The sequence below is a fragment of the Accipiter gentilis genome, chromosome 9 (genome assembly GCF_929443795.1).
Source record: "Accipiter gentilis chromosome 9, bAccGen1.1, whole genome shotgun sequence".
In the NCBI taxonomy this organism is placed as follows: Eukaryota; Metazoa; Chordata; class Aves; order Accipitriformes; family Accipitridae; genus Astur; species Astur gentilis.
The window spans coordinates 37,694,309-37,712,999 of record NC_064888.1 but is presented as its reverse complement, the minus strand read 5'-3'; the positions used below and the strand labels follow the sequence as shown (position 1 = coordinate 37,712,999).

Here is an 18,691-nt window from a genome sequence, read left to right as displayed (position 1 = left end):
AGGGATCAGCACTTTCCCTGTGCTTTCAGTCACCCAGCCAGGAAGCTCAGAAACCTGTATTCAAAAAACAGGAAAAGAAACAAAGAAAGAAAAGCCCTGACCCTTGTTCTGGGGAACGCAGTGGCAAACCTCACAGCTTCACAGCTGCTTTATTCCGTAACATGAAGGGTTACACTTGTCTGCTCCGCTTGAGATGCTCATGTTGGAAAGTTTGTGCAGAAGGATAGCGGAATATAAATCAGAGTATTCATCACAAACACCCATAGCATTGCTCCCAAGTCAGCTTCACATGTACTGAGAAATGTGGGTCTTCTCCTCTTGTAGCTCTGCTCTTAGATTGCAGTTCCCCTCCTAGGAGTGCAGGAGTTACATGTTTTATTCTTTTTTCCATCTATTATTTAACATCCACTTCTAATACTTTACTTCCTGAACTCTAAGCATCCCTAATCCCTTTCCTGTACTCCAATCTAGAGTCAATTTAAAAAAGAATCAGAAGCACCGGGAGATATAAATGTAATTGTGGCTCAACCTAGTCAGTGAATGTTTGCTTCAGGTTTAAAGCTGGTGATTATGACAAAAATCTCGCTATCTGGGCCAGGAATCTCTGGTGAAAATCCAATAGTAAACATGCCACGTGAGGCAAGCATTTGACATCTGCAAACGGGTGCCATCTGTTTCTTCTTTTAAGAGTATTAGCCATCTAAGAAAGGAAAAGAGATGCATGCAACTTAGTCTGAGGTCAAAAGAGTGCGAGTGAGATGAGGGTTTTGATTGCCAAGTAAAATAGTGTATAGATTCACCCCCCTGACACACACACTGCTTGCTTTTGGAAGTGGAGGGGAGATACTTGTAGTAGACACAAAGTCATACCACCCAGATTTGGGGGAAGTCTGGATGCAGAGGCAGCGATACAACCCAGGCTTCTTTTTAGGGCGAGACCAAATCCTTTTCTAAATAAGGAACAGAGCAACCTCAGAAGCCAGAAATTTTGACTCAACCTTTTGTAATTCTGCTTCTGCTCCCACCCCCAACCACTCATCTCTGGGCAAGGAACAGCTCATTGCTTCTCTTTTGCTGACACGCTTTGCTCCCAGAGTTACTAGTAGAGCCTGTTCGTCTCCTTGGTCAGTAGGTAATGGAGCCGATGTGCTCACCCCTTGTCTCTCCCACCTCCTGGCATTGCTTCAGGCCCCCAGGTTGCCACGGGAGCTTTGGGTCTGCCTTACCAAGGATTTGGGACTACCTTCCCTGTCTCCGTTCTTAAGCATTACAAACTAGTGCTTTTCACAGTTTAACAAAACCTCTTTCTGGTTTAAAAGCTTTACATCACGTAACACCGGAGTGCTCTTGGTGCAAGATCGATGGCCGTAGGGAAGCACCAGCCTGTTCCGTAGGCACTACCAGCTTACGCGGCAGCTCGGAGAGGTTTTGCCGAGCTGTGGGCTGTTGCAGCAGGACTGTTGCTGGTCCTCAGGCAGACTCTGGCATATTTGTAGTACAGGGCAGTGTGCTGTAGCGGTGACATCCCTTTAACAGCAAGGAAGAAGGGATTTGCTGTGCAATTCACTTTGCTCTCTTTGGGACTTTGCTTATGCTCACAGTCTTACAAGAGAGCATCTTTTGGTGCAGGTTGTAGCAGCTTTTAAAGCTGCAGCTCTTGGATTCAAGGAATTAAATGGAAACCTCAGGTTTCATTTAAAAATAAACAACAGCAAATGCCCCTTGATTGTGATTAGCTCTAAAAAAACCTAATTAAACCATCACAAAATGTATTCAACTCATTTGGGATTTTTGTCAGACAAAGCAGCCCATGTTGGGAATGGCAGGTTGAAGAGTATGGCAATAGCCGTACTGGGCAGAGACAAACCAAGGCTGAGGCATGGGGGGAATGCCAGTGGTACTGAAATGTTAGTAACAATTTATACAAGTAAATACAAGTGAAAATTAGTCTCAACTTAGTGGGAAATGTGGTCACAGATGACAGCATGGCTGCACTGACTATGGAGTGATGGAGTTAAGACCCAGAGGAACCCAGAGTGAGCAGCAGATTTAGGACTCTGACCATTAAGAGAAGGCAAACCACATTTGACCAGCCCAAGTGCTTACTCTGACAAAATGACTGGTTATGTGGATGGAGGGATGTAACATACCTTGACTTCAGTAAGAGGTCAGCAGATTACAGTCACAGAAGTTACCCTAGTGTAGATGGTAGGGAAGGAGCTTCTTCTCCTTTGTTACATAAAATTATGTAGCCTTCAAAGTGTTATAGCTTCATGAAGCTGATACTGTGGGAATGAATTCATACTTTTATAACACAGGTTAGATAACTAGGAAATATTAATGACATTACATATGTGATAAAAATTATCATTAAGTGAGCATAGCTTTTCTTTTTGCTGCAAAGAATTTAATAACTTATATAAAGAATGTGACACCGTGTATTTATTACTTGGTTTTGGATCTGGTTTTGGACCCCACATCCAGTTTTGGATTTGGATTTCTATTAGCATCTATGTCATTCAGTGGTACTTTGAAAAACAAAACATTTCAGTTTTGCAATTTATGATTAATTGGGAATGTTATCAATCATTCATCTTACTTATGATACTTAAAGGTTGGGTATAAAAATACACTAGTTTTTATTTGTTGAAGGGATAGCAGAGAAAATGTAAATGGTTAGCAATGGCGGGGCTTATAGAAACTTAAACAGTTCCTTGCATGATTTTTCTTTTGAGTGATTTACTCCTAAGGCAGAAGAACTGAGATTTGTGGCCATAACCTGTTCATGCAAACTGCTGTAAGCAATGCTGACATACCTGACATGAGGAATGATATAATAATGTGACTCTCCATTTAAAAAAAAAGACCTTTTGAAAACAGTGTAAAGGTTAGGATATAAGGTAGGTAACTAATGAAACATACATGCTGCTAGAAGTCGTGTTTCTTTTCAGCGGAGGATCAAAGGATAATGTAAAGTTTCATGTTAAACAGGATAGAGAGCTTTGCTGAAAAGAGAATTACCTTGGCCCCACTGTATGCAGTAACGATATGGTACAAGAAGGAGCACAGGATTATAAAAGAACAGACTCCATGAGCTCCAATTTTAGACGGCGGGAGTAGAATCAGAACCTCCCATTAAAACAGTAATGTGGGACTTTTTTTTTAAAGCTCCATGCAAGTCACACATTGTATGTAGCACTCACATATTCATTAAGCACAATGAGCAATTACAGATTAAAAGCTGCTGGTGTCTCACTTCAACCAGGCAAATGCTTTCGGAGAAGAAGAGGGAATGGATTTTGATAATAAGAGGGTTTCAGGCTGCAAGTTTAAATGGAAAAAGGGAACTCTTTACCATGTCAACAATAACGGTACATCTGCAGGTCCCCTGCAAAGCCTCTACACTTACAATAGATCACATCTCCTGGAGCAGCTGTGTCAGTGGCAGCTTTTTTGCGCAGTTCTTATTTCTCTGAATCATATGACAACTGTGGGCAGTACCATGAATACCTTGATCTGTGAAATATTAAAGCTCTCTGTCGCCAGTGAAATTAGTTTGAGTCCTGCTGTTGCTGTGTTTTTTTCTCCTCCTTTGCGGGGTAAGGCATATTCTGCCACCAGTCAGATTGCACACTATTTGTCCCTGCACAGCTGAAGCAATTTAGACCTGGAGGTAGTGACTTGGCCTGAAGACTCACAGACAAGACCCACCTCCTGCCTGTCCACAGTGACTTATTGGTCCAGGTTTGCCTGGAACATATCCCCAAAACAACTGTGGCTCAGAGAATATCTGAAAGATCTGGGAAGGAGGAGTATAAAAACAAAAATATTTTTTTTTTTCTGCTAAATGGGACCAGGAAAGTGTTTTAGGGGGAAATTTGGTGCCAAGAAGCCTTGTTAATGCTTTGTTAATTTTTCTCAGGTACTCCTAGCTAGGCCACATTGTACTTACGTATTAAGGTACCATTATGTATACAACAACAGTGCAAATAATCAGGGCTGCATCAGGGATGACTCGTAGTTCTATTACTTTGTGAGCACCGTGACATCTCTACATGCAAATTGTTACCATCAGCCTCATATGTGAATTTGCATGTGGACACAGACCCTGATCCGTGATATACTGGTGTGGTGTAGCTGAAATGGTCATTCATAGTGAGAGTTTTGCTATCTGCATGAGAATCATTTTACCCTCAAATAAAAAAATGCCAGAGCCAGAGCTGGTAAAAAGTGGTCTTGCACCTTTGCATTTGGATAGTGTAGGGCTGGACATAACAGTTTGCGTGAGTTCTTTACTTACGCCTGACCTGCTTTTGTCCAGCAGCCAGGTGGGTGTTGCTATTGAGGGTTCTGCCCTGAGCCTGCCAAGCTGCCATCTGCCAGATAGTCTAAAGCACTAACCTGAATCCAGCTGATGGTCTCATGGATAAGATCCAAAGCTCTTTACAGCTCACAGTCAGTGCTTTGAATACGTGCATGCAAATGTTTATGGATACCCTGGATGGATATGTATTTCTAGCTCATCCAGGACATCCACAAATATTTGCATGCACGTATTCAGAGCGTGCAAATATTTATGGATACCTTGAATAAGCTAGAAGCCCTGGAGGTTGAGGGGATTGTAAATCCCCTCTGTCCTACCTTCCATAAGCACCAGTGAGCACAGTAATTACTCCATGGCATGTGATGGAGAAGAGGCTGTTCACCCCTCAGTGCCAATGCTCTGCATGCAAACTGGCCACAGTGGGGCAGTGGATGGAGGTGCTGCCCTCCAAATGGCAGCAGATGTCCGCTGTCACTGTGGACAACAAGGAGCCCTGTGCTGCCAAAGTTTATGACGTACCAACTATTGCAACTACATACATTTATCTGTTTCTAGCAGACGATACCACTAACATATCTTCAAATCAAAACCGTGGAGCTGTTTCCCGGACTGCCCTTCATCTCTGATATTTAGGTTGTAAGCCGTTCAGGGCAGCTATTGCTTCTCACTGTGAACATTTTCACAGCTTTGGCTGAAAGGAGTCTTGCTCTTACCATGGCCACTTGCCAAATCTGCACTGGTGCTGGGCTGTCTGAAGGCAGTGCATCCTTCTCCGGACACAGCTACACAAACAGCAAGGCAGTTTGGATCTCCCCAGATCTTTGGGGCTGTAGCCCATCTCCAACCACACTGAGGAAGCCTCGTGGCATAGGATTTCTTGGAAGGAATTTTTTATTACAGCTTTCTACACTGTCTTTCTTGACCTGTTGGTGAACGGTGTTGATTTACTCACCTTTTGCCTTGCTGAGCAAAGGCCCTTAATGTTTTGCTGCCAGGGATCCCTCGTCAGAAGGGCAGTGATCTGCCTGCTCCGATGTAAGCTGAGTGACAACAGCTTCTGCGTGTGGGCTGTTGATCTTCTCTAATTGCTGACACGTCAGCAGTCACATTAGGCTGTCTGAGATGATGGCACGAGACTTTGTAATCCCTGCAAATTCCCCCCTCACCTGAGCCCTTTGCGTTCATGGTTTGGATTTACCGACCTTCTGTGAAGAGCTTTCAGAGGATAAAAGTGGCATTAATTGTTTGAGGGTTCCAGACCTCAGTGAAGGCATCACTTGCCTGTGATCTCTGTGGATCCAGTTTAGCAAGAGCCATACTGCTCAGAGCTGTTAGACTGTTTGCTGTGTCTGCTGGCACTCAGCGTTACAGATTGTCACGGAGCTCACTAGTATGAGATTAAGCATTAGAGGAAAAAGAGAAGAGAGTATTATTCCAGAATACAGATTGCTTCCAAGCTCTTCTGAATCGTGCTGAAATGGAGGGACCTGCTGCAGTGATGTGCCTGAGAACTTGCTATATAAAAGACTGTAAACCACTCCATTTTGCTGAAAATCCGTCTGAGCTGGGACAATCCCATCTCTCCAGGAACTGCAGTTGCTCTCGTAGGATGATGAAACAAAGGCGGTCAAACAGTATTAGCATGTGCACCTTGCCCATCATCCCAGAATATCCAGGCTTCCAGGACATTAAGGTTTGTATGCAAAAACTCTCTTTGCAATATATGATAACTACTACCCATTCTTCTGTTAGAGCAACCCGCCTTCCTCCTTCTAAGTTGACAGTTGATATGATAGTAAGTTTGGGGCTGTGTTTTGGTATAGAAAAGCTTAACTTGAAAGGCTTTTATTCTTCCACATTATTAAGTTGTTCATTAAGTTGATTATTACATTGATTATTCATTTTTAAACCATTTTTTAAGGTTTGAGGTAGGAAGGACAGACTACTTGTTAGTCAAGTTTTAGTGTTCTTCAATTACCTAACTTATTCCAAAAGTACAACCACTCTAGGCAGGGTCATTAGATTTGCTGGGTCCCTTCCAGGATGAAGTGTGATGGAAGAGTGAGAGATCAAAAACTTGATTACTTTTCAGTTTACATGGCATGTCCAACCTGCTATTTCTTGTTTGCGCTCAATGTTTTTCATTCATTACCAGTAGGCAACATGCCAGATGCTGATGATGGAGTGCCCTACCGAGACATTGCTGGGCTCTGAAACCAGATTTGTGGCTGGACCCTTAGCAAGTATCTAGACTTAATTAGCAATTGTCAAAAACTGCATGAATGATGGCTTTTTTTTATACCAAAGGCATTGTCAGGCATAATAAATGATTGCAAAATGTTCCATGATCCCGCTGTGGCTGTCATCTACATACAGTATAGGCTTTCTTTTTATTGATTTGAAACAGTAATATAATATAATATAAAACATTTCTTCGTTCAAGCTGAACTGCTATGGTTTTTCAGAGAAAAAAACATGGTCCAAGCTTTGGTGTACAGAAACCAGCTGTTGCCCGTGGTAGCTTGAGACAGGCTGGGGCGTCTTGGAATAGCTGCGAGAAAGGTGGAAATGACAGAGCAGTAACTTTGAAAACCCAGGAGTCATTTAACTGTGGACACAGAAAGGCACTCTTCTGCATGGTGAATTTCTAGCAAACTTGTTTGGCACTCACTGACTTTCACAGTCAATAAAAGGACTCGCAGCATGGGTGTTCCCCTGAAATCAACACAAAGACACCCACTGATGTCAGTGGGAGCTGGATCAGGCCTTTGTTTGGCTATTCAAGTAACTCAGGTATTAAATTGGTTGGTTAACAAGGAGCTGGACATCCTACGATGGGAAAGGAGGAGAAGACTCCATGCACATCTACAATATGCTGTGGGGTAATAATAATAAACTTCATAGTTTTAAGATGTAGAAATGTACTGTATGTGAAAATTGCAATTCTTGTCATATTACACTGCAATTCAGAGCAGAGTTACCTGGGAGTAAGGAAAGGGAAAAAAATAACAAAATTTCTTACAAGTGGGATCTGGGTTTGCCATGGGAAACAGCAGCTGCAGGCTAATGAGATTTGACAAGGATAAACCTTAAGTTCTGTTAATACAGACAGGTGAGAGATTCTTTCAGAAAATTAGGTTTTCAGAGAGGCTACATGAAATTGTAGCAGTACATGAGAGTCAGTGGGAAGTACATATGCTCAGATTGTTTAACCTCAGCCTAATGGACTCATGTTCCAGAGAGGGATTGGTAGCAAACTCCTAGGTCTTCAGGGAACTTGGGTTAAGAACCTAAACCTTCTTCAACAGCTGTTTATTGTATGGAGCCATACACTTAAGATCCTTTTGCTACTTAAGCCAGCATATTTTAATCCAGATTTCCTTCTCCCTTCTGTCTCCAATCTTGCTTCTCTCCCCCCCCCCCCCCCCCCCCCATTTTAAATAGTTATCAAGAAATTATTCAGAAACTCCAGCCTTCAACCGACTTTTCCAGGATTTGGAAAGGGGAAAGAGCTCCTCATCACAGCTGAACAATTTTCCAAATAGAGCTTCATTAGTCCATTGCTTGGGGAGCTCTTCAAGAGGCTACCTGAAAGGCCACCCGACAACCAGCAGTGGCTTCCATGACAAACCATTGCAAGAGTATTTCAACGAGAGGCTAATGGAGCTCAGGAACTATGAAAGTAAGAGGTCTAATAGAAAGACAAAAGTATTTGCTGATAAGAACCAGAATGCCTTCCTCACCCACAGAGGATGTCGGCGCAGAAGCAGCTGCAGTGCTGTGGTAATGATCGGGCACGGCAAGGAGAGTGAAGAGTCCTGCAGCTCAGCAAATCAAGACGAAAAAAAAGTGATCGAGCGTAACGATCAAGAGGAAACCCAGAATGTCCTGGACCTCTGCAAGGGTGACATCTTGGACATTTTGACAATGCACATCGCTGCTCCTCTAGAAGCATTTGTGCAAAAAAAATGACACCGGAGCTGGTTACAGCTTTTCATGCAGTCCTGAAAACCAGGAAGATTTGTTGCTGTTCGGCGCCGTTCTGACTTAAGTAGTTCATGTATGTCAGTGCACTCTGACACAGAAATGTGCTTTTTTGTGGGAGAAAATATTCTCTCATTTTGTGTTCTTGATTAACATTGCATATATTTGTTTTCAATTATTTTCCGCAAAGAATTAGTAGAATTGAGACATAGTTGTGACTTATTATATACAGACAGCAGTGTTCTGAATACGTGCACATATTACTTGAATTCTTAAGTTGCCTTAAAAAAAGGTGATTAGTGTCAGAGGAGCAGCTGGGTTTACTATCGTGCAGTTTGTATTAGCTAATCTGAAGAAAGACTGTTGTGTTCTGCCTAGTTACTTCGCTTGTTTTAAGCCTGTTGGTTTTTATCATGTCACTTTGGCCCAACTCATTTATGGTGATGTTTTGCACAGATGCAAATAGTTGATGAGAAATGATTGATTTTCACTGGTTGCCATGTGTAATCCCAGGTGGATCACTGTAAGTGTTTGATGCATGAAGAAGCAAACACAGACGTAAGTTTTACTTTTAAATATGATTGGCCATTATGGTTTCATTTGCAGACTCGAAAACCTTTGACTTAAAAAGCACTACAAGGGCAAAGAGGAAAAAATGCTAGATTTCAGTGGGACTGATGGAATTAAGTATGAAAGAAGGCTCCTTCCCTTCTTCCTACTGCAGATATGAGAACAACATAGCAAATTCCTAATGTAATCTGAACTTCAGATTGTTTATTGTATTTTAGTGCTTATCATGGTCATCTAAGTATACAATGTCAGCTGCAGCTGAATCTTTTTATTATGTGAAATGTCAATGTTTAATTCCACAGTACTCTGACTGAACATCAGACCCAAAGCAGGGCAGTTATTTTAAGCTTCCAGAAAGAACTACTGCTGCCTGTGGTACCATTGGCAATAAATTCCTCATTACAGTGTTGGTTTGAGTTGATGTTTCTCTCTTTACTTTCAAACTTGGTTTAATGTGAGTTAACAAGTAAGCCATCCCCCTGGCTAGACCTCATCCCTTCCAGTGCTGGCTTCTCTCCATCTCCTTGTTTCTCCCATTTCTTCAGCCCTGGTGAAACTTGCCCCAAGGTGTGTCTTGTGCCTTCTACAGTTCATACTTTCCTTCTTCTCAGTACTCACCTATTTGCAGAAATATTTCTTCTCCTGAGCTGCCTCCTCAGCTCTTGGGCCTCTTATTTCAGGACATGGTTTAGTGGGCATGGTGGTGTTGGGTCGACGGTTAGACTCGATGATCTTAAAGATCTTTTCCAACCTAAACAATTCTATGATTCAATGATTTCTGTCTTTCAGAGCGTGTGAGTGAATATATGCAGAGAGGAGAGGGCAGATTAAGGAATCTCTCACATCCCTCCTGCCAGGCCCCTCAGGAAACAACCAAGAGTTCCCCCCCAAAAAGGGAAGGGAAACATAAGACTGATTCCACACCCCTTCCCCAATCCTGGGATCAATAGCATCTAAGGGAACCAAGATGGGATACTGAGAGCTCTCAGTCCTTTGTGTGTGGGAGAAAGCATTATATACTTAGGCTAAATGAATTTTTCAGAATTCACAATTGCCTTACTGCTGTAAATGGAGGGGAACAACCAATTAGGTGAGATTTTCCCTGAAGGAAAATATTTTTTTTAGATTTAAATGAAAGTCTGAAACACATAATGTATTAGCAGATGCCATAGAGGGGATGCATCTGGTTTTCATTGTAAATCTGCCAGAGGTTAGCTTCTCCTCTTGGAGCAAATGCATAATAATAACATAGTATTATGTGAGGGCATAATAATAACAGTGCATAAAGAGAGGGGAACAATATTAATGGAACACAGGCAACCTTAATTCTTTCTTTTCTTAATCGTGTGGCTTTGCACCCTTGAATGTGTGCTTTTGAAGTTTAGCTTTGCAAGTCACTACAAGCTTTTTAAAAAAGACAAAATGCCTGCCTTCCTGCTCCTGATATTGTAATCATTATCACACTGCAATGACCCCATCTTAGCAGGTCTGGAGCATCCTGAGCCTCTCTGCAGACCTCTGCCATGTAAGCTAACAGAGGTACATGGAGCCTTGCACTGTTAGGGTGCTACTGATATCTGCTGAGAGCAGAGGAACAAAATACCCTTCAATTAAGAAAAAATTTAGCAGTGATAAACTGCAACTAAAAAAAAAAAAAAAAAAGAAAATCAAGTAAAATTTACCCAAGCATCTGCAAATGGGCTATTCAAGTTGCTCAGCTTCTGCAGCAGATTTATCCTTCTCCCCTCAGGATAAGTCAGAGCTCTAGTTTTTATTAGGCCCTATTTTAATTTTATTTTTTACTTTTACTGTATACCAAATATGAAATAGAATTACAATCCCCAACAAATTAGACACTGACTTGGCAGAAACTTGTATTGTCTCCTCCCCCAGAAGCACCCCATAGACCTGAAATTGCACAGTCAGGCCCATTTATGGCATTTTTTCATCTGTAAAGCACCCTAAGGGATTAAAAAAGTTGCCATGTTTTTTTTAATTGGATTTCCTTCAAAATAGTGTAATGACTTTCTTCTGAGAAGCTGCGCATCTCCTGCCAGAGATAGTGGAAAAGTCTAAGGAAGATTACATCTCCCAGGAGGGAACATATCTAGATGTTGCTGTACAGAAAGGACATCCAGTTACAGAAAGAACAAAACCACTAAGAACTGTTAGAGAAGGAATAAAATTTCATCTCACATCCTCTCAGATTGTTAAAATCTTGTGAAAAAATGGCTTGGGTTTGTTTGGAAAGTGGTAATATGCATGACCTGAATTTATGTAGTCTGTTACCTTAGGTTTTACTGAGTTTAGCTGTTGGATGTAGCTGCTGCTTTCATGCAGATAATCTGTTTTCACAATGTTCTTTCATGAAACTTGATGCAAACACTGTTTGCCATTAACAGTCTCATAAAAATATTCTTTATGCCCCTTTGAAAAATTCTTCTTTCTCCTCTTAAAGAAAAAGCACTGCACCACTTTCCTCCTGGTGATTTTGCAGCTACGCATTAGCTTTGTTTTAGATCTTTCTGTACGGAATATTGAAGAGCACACTTGGTTGGTTGCTGTTGTTTTCCGTCTCTAAACATTTTCTCTCTGCCTAATTGGAGCTTAGGCAAAAAGTCCTCTGTGGAGCCTCATAAATCAGACAGTGGTCAACTCAAAAAAAATAGTTCATGTCTTCTGAAGCCTGTGTCCCTAGTAGGGATTTTGTCATCCTTTCCTTGAACTTATTTTTAAGGTCATAAAGAGTTGTGTTGCCTGACAGTTTGCAGTGCAGAGGAAGGCTGAGGATGTGAGGATGGAAGGCAGAGGAAGGACCTCTCAGGGGAAAGACAACCTGCTTACAGATGAGAATCTGAACCTCCGCAAAGTGAGATAAAACCTCACTTTGGTTTTCAGTCCCCTCAGTCTCTGTGAAGGTGTGATGGGACAGAAAATATGAAAGATGGTAATATGAAAAGATACGAAGCCACAAAGGCATCTAGCAAGATATGGGCTGCATCCCACTCTCACTGTAATCATCTTCAAGATCCCAAGGATGTGAGGAAGCTCCGTTTGATTACATGCCTCATTAAAGCAAAACGTATAGTTTTCATATATTTAAATTAAGGAATTTATTAAAAAAAAACAAAGCCAAAAAAACAATCAAAACAGTGGTTTGATCTAGATACAGCAGCACTGTGACATTACTAGGACATTATGTACGAAGAATCCAAGCAGCCATAGAACACAGAAGCCTTTATCTTCAGTAACAATCTCAAAATGAAACTAGCTTCATCAAACAATGTTAAAGATCTCCCTGGAAAGAGAAACAAAACCAAACAGACCCTCCCCACCCCTAACCCTGTGGATACTAGAATGATTTTTTTTTTTGTACAATACCAACAGCCACTAGCTCTTCTAATTGAGAACACTTGCTTTAATTTATTACAAAAATGATCTGTTGAGTCAGTTATGAAAGACAACTTTTAACATTGCTTTAGAAGTGTCTGCTCCTCTTATAGACTACAGTATTAGAAGTGCTTAAAAACATTTAATCCTGGATATGCTCTTGAAATTCAATCAGAAGGATATTCTGTGTGCATTTATATACCAAATATGATTTTTAATTTTTAAAGCAGGTGAAAAGACTAACCCTAATATGAAACTGCAATTTTACAATTTAATTATTAGTCAGATACGGGCAACCACATGATAGTTCATGAAATCTTTAGGTCTATCTACATTGCTCAGAAACACAAAATAAAGTTTTTACAACTTTCACCTTCAAAAGGCTAAAATGTTAAGTCTTTTAGAAGAGTGTCCAGTGTTTAAAAGAAATGCAAGTAAGGGAGACCACCGCATTCAATACACATGAAACGTAACTCGGTTGAGCTTGCTAATAAACATATCTAACAGCTGCGTGTGGGGTGATGAGAAAGGAAAACACATTTGTCATCCAGCCACTACCTGAAATGTTTCTTCTCTGGAAGTTAATCTTCTCTACAGGACCGCTGATTCTCCAGAAAACCTGGAGTTCCCCTTTGGAGCCCGTTGATCCCAAGCATGTGGTCGCCTCTTTTGTTTCCATAGCTGGGCAGTGAGTTGACCCAATGTTTGCCACGGATGCATCTTTGTGACTTCACACAGCATCTCACTTAATTGGTATCTAGGGATTTGTTTGCAGGCTTGGCCAAAATTTGAACCAATGAATGCTATTTCGTTCTCCTCCTCATAACTATTTATTTCCAATATAAAAAAGAGGAAGTGTTCGTGTGAATGCTGCAATTACTAGCTAGCTCTTAAATAATAAAATGAATACCTAAACATTTGCACTGTCATCCCATCTTCTGTTGGAGATGTCTTTACAGAAGCGCAGTGCATTCCGTTTCAATATCTCTAAGGAACTAAGACAAACCAATAACAAAAAAGAGCCCTAATTTACAAGAGTCATCTCCCTAGTCGTGTAAATAAGAGCAGCTATATTAAGCCTATTTCACTTAAATAATAACACAAAGAGTTGATATTGATCTGTTTTATGCACAGACTCCAAAGTGCTTTCTATTGATAGACAGAGAGCATCCCTCCATGTTGTAGAATGGGAAAACAAAATTGCACAGAGGTTTGCCCAGGGCAGTGAAAAAAAAAACCATGGGCAGAATAGGAATACAAACCACCACTCCTGGCTCCAGTACATAAACCAAGGAGAATACATTTGTGCCAGCAGTAATATTCATTTTAGTGAATAGACAGCACTCTGTTTAAAATCATTTCTTTTGTAAAGCCCATTTATCAGTACACTAGCTTAGCTGATCCAGCTGCAGCAGCTTGTATTTGTATTATCACAGAGACGTTTGGGGGAGGTCAGTGTATAATATTGTAGCATACTGTTGGCTTTCACCTTCTTTGGTGGTTTCCCTAAAGAAAATAATTTGCAAAATTCTCCGAACCAATTTCTTTCTCTTTTCTTTTTGCAGTTAAGGACAGAAAGTTATTACCAGCCAGCACTGCAATATTGTTTAGTATAAAAAAGATTGTGTCCTGCCCAGCACACAAAGAGAAGAATTGTTTTAAACTCGTGCAGACTTTCAGCTTTAGCACGAGGGTGTTAGTCATTATTATTTTTAATCTAAATAATTACTAGTATTTTAAATTGCAGGTCATTTTTGTGAAAGGCTTGAGATAGACAACTCTGGAATCTTCTGTTTCCCGTGGAGCTGCTGAACGGGCGGATTCTCCCAAACTTCACTGCCAAATGTACCTCCCCGCAACCTGAGACAGACTAGGACCATCCTTAGGCATGAGAGCCTTTAAGTCTGGACTTCTAGAGCTCCTGCAGGCCACTTTGTACTTCATGCTACACACATGAAGGAAGGTCGTCTGCATCCCAAGGGCCAGACTAACCCAAGGATGTTCTTTCAAAGAAAAGTCCAGTCTTTTCAAAGATTGTACGGGAAATGCCTAGAAATGCCTGATGAATGATGTCCTCTGCACCGAGACTTAACAAGTGAGTACTAAGAATACAAATTGGGGAAAAAAAAATAAAATTCACGACTAACTGTGGAGCAGAGGTTAAAGCACTGTATCTTGTCCACAATGAAGTCAGGTCATGCAGTCAGCTGTTCCATGGATGTCCGTAAGGAGAAGCAGCTGTGCTATAAAGGGTGTCCATTTATTGCTCTTCCAGAAAAGCCTACATAGGGAACTCCTGACTGAGGCTCAGATACGTGGGAACAGAGACCTGTGTGTTCATGCAGGCTGGCTGGATACCCACTTGCCCTGTCAAACGGTTCCATCTGACCCTCACAGAGGTGACGTTGCCTTTGAGCCACGGGCCAGACCCTATGCTTAATAGGACCTTGGGTGTGCAATTCCCAGGTTACTCAAAAAACCGTGAGCAACGTATGACAAACCAAGGAAGATTGTGCAGCAATGTGTGATAACAACTACCATTGGACACTTGCTGAAGATACACATGTTATGGTAGTTTTCACACTGTCCTCCAGAGCTCACAGCTTGTCTGTCTTCCTTGTCCTGCCCGTGGTTGTATTAGTATTACAGATTGGTTTCCTGGTTTTCTTTTTAGCTGAGGCATGTCTACTGAAAAAGATCAACAGCAACTGGATTTAAAATGCAAGGCTTTGACAGCTGAAGTGAAGAATTCAAGCTGGATCCTGAGGTCTGGTTGAATAACATTAAGCATCAGTGTCTTCGAGTCAGACACTTTACTGGGTCAGCCAAGTTTGATTCCCCACTGCTGATGGCACTCTTAGCCATCCTTTCTAGGGGAGGGGATGATTGGAAATTGAGATGGTATCAAGCTGTTTTTACAGGTAGCTGGTATTGTCTCTGAACTGCCAGTTACCAGGCATCCTTCACCAGTAGGGCCAGATGAACACTGTGATACCGAATTCTGCAGCTCCCTAACGGTCAGTTTGATTGCCAGTACCTGTTTGGTTTGATTATCTTCACACCTTTCTGAGCTTCACAAGCAGGCTTTTGTTCAGAAACAACATCTGAGTCATGGCCAGTCTTGTAAAAATACCTCTCTTTAGATAATCCACATCAAAAGTGCACATGTAAGAGTTTTATTATTTGTTATTTTTTCCTTTGTTATCCCTTTGTTTAAAAAAGCCTCTCATCCAACTAGAGAGTGGGAAAAAATGCTACAGGACTTAAGTGAACCTTGAGACACTGTAGAAAATGAATAGCAAACATCTGAATCATAAAAGCCTGTAAACTAATTAGTGTTCATCAGACTACTCAGTAAAGATTTAAAAATAAAAAATAATGCTTGCACAATTCAGGATCAGATTGCAAAAGATTTCTGATTCTTAAAAAGAGTTAGGTTTTCTCATCTGTCTATTTAAAACAAGCAACCAGATCTGAACATACGCATTTTTTGGAAAAAAATCATATTGTAATTGGAAAGGAGATATAGACAATTAATCAGTCTGGAAAGCTATTAAAGAACTACTCCTTTCTGCTCCTTTGTTACGTAAAAATCCACCTCAAAAACTATTCACTTGGAATCAAAATACTTTGTAGGCAAAGTTGTAGGCAAACCCTGACTGGAAGATTCCTAGGACTGTTCATTATCGCTAGTGATGTATGATATTGATTGAATCCTTCAGGGCTTGGATACTGAAAGAATACAACAGTTCTGCTGCCCCAGCATTGCAATACTGTTTGAAGTTTGTCAGACAGGGTAGCAACACTTTAGGGATGCAGCATGAAATCTCCCTCAACTGGTCTTGTCTTCTGTCTCTCCCCTTACTCCCTCACTGCTCCCCAGGGACTGGGATCCAGAGGGACTTCATCCCAGGCTTGACACTTCAGGTGCACATAAGCCGAGTAAGGAACTGTCCCAGCTGCAAGGAGAGCAGGAGAAGGCACATACACTATCGTTCGCTGTTGTTATAAAAAGTCATCCACCACTAGTTAAGGCTGATAGCATCTAAGAGGTACAAGGGCATCTACAGTCTGTATTTGCAGTTTGTTCACCAGCTTTCAGTAAGGGGTTTGTTGTTATTAGGATTTTATTTCCCAAGCGGGAGATGGTAAAGGAAGAATATTTAGTCTTCGTGTGGCAAATGGGTAACATGGAGGAGATGAAGCCCTTGGGCCAACAGCTGCGGTTTTATCAGATTTATCTGATGAAATATTAATGGGCTAAGCCCTCCCCCAACTGTCTTTTTTCCTTCCTCATGATGGTAGGTAGATATTATCAGCCATGTTTTTCTGATGGAGGAATATGCTTGTCTGTTGCTGCAGAGTGATACAACAGCAGTGGTGGAAAAAAAAGCTTAGTCTTTCACTCTGCTTCCCCCATCCAGCACCCTCTTCCCCTAGCATCAGCGTAGAGGATGAAATCAGCTGAGGGTGCACAAACATATTGTATACCATACTGTTAGAAGGCGACGTCTCAGAGCGATAGAAACAGATTGGAGTTGCACAACACTTGCAGCTCTCTAAGAAGAACTAAGATGTGTGTCTTGTCTTGTCTCAGCTACACTGATATACATCCGTTGTCTGGCTAAGATCTCTTTCTCCACTTCTCACCTACATTTCTTGAAATCGGGTGAAATCCCTTATGTCATTGAAGGAGGCCTGTGAAAACCTCCCAGAGCAAGTATGTCTTCATCCAGGGCGTGCTCAAGTGACTGATCAGATTTGTGTTGACTTCGGTAGCTTTACATCAGGCCATGAGAACAGAAGTGGAAGTAATAGGCCTATCTGTCTATAGTGGCTTTCACCTCTACAATATTTCATTCCCCTCCTGTCAGGAAGCTGAAACCATTATAGGTTTAGTTTATAGCTGATACAGAGAGAGAAAATGACTCAAAATTCTCATCTATTACTATCTCTCTAAAATCTTGCATCTTCCATAAGATCTGTAATGCCATCATCTGACATGGGAGAGTGGCTGAAGCTCTCCCTGAGTGCCACCAACACAGGGAAAAGGAATTTCTGGACCACGCTGATCCAAAGGAAAAGAAGGAACAACTTCTTAGTGATATTATGGCACGCTTACACACCTTCACTACATGTCTACTAACGACCAGGAAAACTGGAGGCTTTTCAAACAATGTGGACTCGCATCATAATCTACTTTGCTCCTGATAAAGGCACCAAAGCCTCACGTCCCTTTCTTGACTTTTCTCTGCCAGCTGCTTTATAAAAATCCTGTCCCTGTTGTGTGTGTCTCTCTCATGACCTCAAGCTGGTTTGGTATGCAATTCCTGTGTCTTTCTCACTCAGAGATTTGCCACTACTAACCTGCATCTTTTTTCCCCTCTGCATTGGCCAGATAGAACATATACATGATAGTCTAATGAATTTTGGCTATTAAGACTTCTACTGGAACAGTGCTTCCTTGTACCCTGGGATAACTTTGCTAGCTAACAGGGTTTTAGACACACCAGCCTGACCTTCAGATGTTCCTGAATCATCAGTATACTCTAGCCAACATTGTCAAGAGCATGGTGAACGAACATGTTTTAGGGAACATGCTGGGCTACAGAGATCCTGTCTGCACCTGAGGGGACAAAGGTTTTCCAGTTCCTGTTGAAGGGAAGAAACCACATTTTTGATCTGGTCTTCTTAATAGATAGTGGCATACTTGAGAAGAGCATGATTCAGATGCCTGAGGTACTGCTACTGATCCCGACTGATCCTGTTTATACTGGTGGGAACAATGTTTTCATCAATGGTTAAAGGATCCTGGACAAAGAATGATGGAACCAAACGTTGGAGGTCTTATTTCATAACTGACAGTTTATTCAATTAAGTTGAGGATCTAATTGAGGGGACGAGTCATGGTGTGTTTGGCATGACACTTGGAAGTAGTCTAAGTGCAGACACAACCTATAGGGTCTGCCACTGCTCAAAAGCAGCTCAGATCCCACTCTGAACCTCCACAGCTCAGCTCTGGAAAGCTGTCATGAACCTCCTCATGGTCAGCACAAACCAGCCTAGTGATTTTCTCTCTTGCTACCTGTTTGATATGGGCAACTGTGGAAAGGTCTAGGCTTTTGGACTGCAGCGTGGAGAACACTTTGAGTTTTGTTCTCATTTCAGCAGGTGCAGGTTTCAAGTCCTTGAAAAACAAATGGTCGTTTGCTTTCCTGGTCACCTATCCCTCAGCTTTGTTCTTGCTGTCATTAGAAACAGCACAAAAACTAGTGAAGGAGAAGGGCTTAAAATAGGGTTCCCTTTCTAACTAAAAAGGTTTTGATGAGCTAACAACGTAAGTAAGTGCAAATCTCAGCTGTGCTGGTCCCATGACATCACAAATCTTAGGCATAGCAAGTAGCATTCTTGAATGCATCAAAA

The 18,691-nt window shown here is 41.5% G+C and overlaps 1 protein-coding gene across 2 annotated transcripts; it reads left to right on the top strand.

Moving 5' to 3' along the window:
• The first annotated feature begins 5,505 nt into the window (after nt 1–5,505).
• On the top strand, nt 5,506–9,285 carry LOC126043146 (uncharacterized). 2 transcript variants are annotated; one of them, XM_049811124.1, is made up of 2 exons: nt 5,506–6,017; nt 7,817–9,285. In XM_049811124.1, exons 1-2 carry the CDS (start codon nt 5,802–5,804, stop codon nt 8,294–8,296), a joined length of 696 nt encoding a protein of 231 aa, XP_049667081.1. In that variant the 5' UTR covers nt 5,506–5,801; the 3' UTR covers nt 8,297–9,285. The 2 variants fall into 2 exon arrangements, with proteins under 2 accessions (XP_049667081.1, XP_049667080.1); XM_049811123.1 differs by having other exon boundaries at nt 5,510–6,017; nt 7,769–9,285.
• Nucleotides 9,286–18,691: the final 9,406 nt, after the last annotated feature.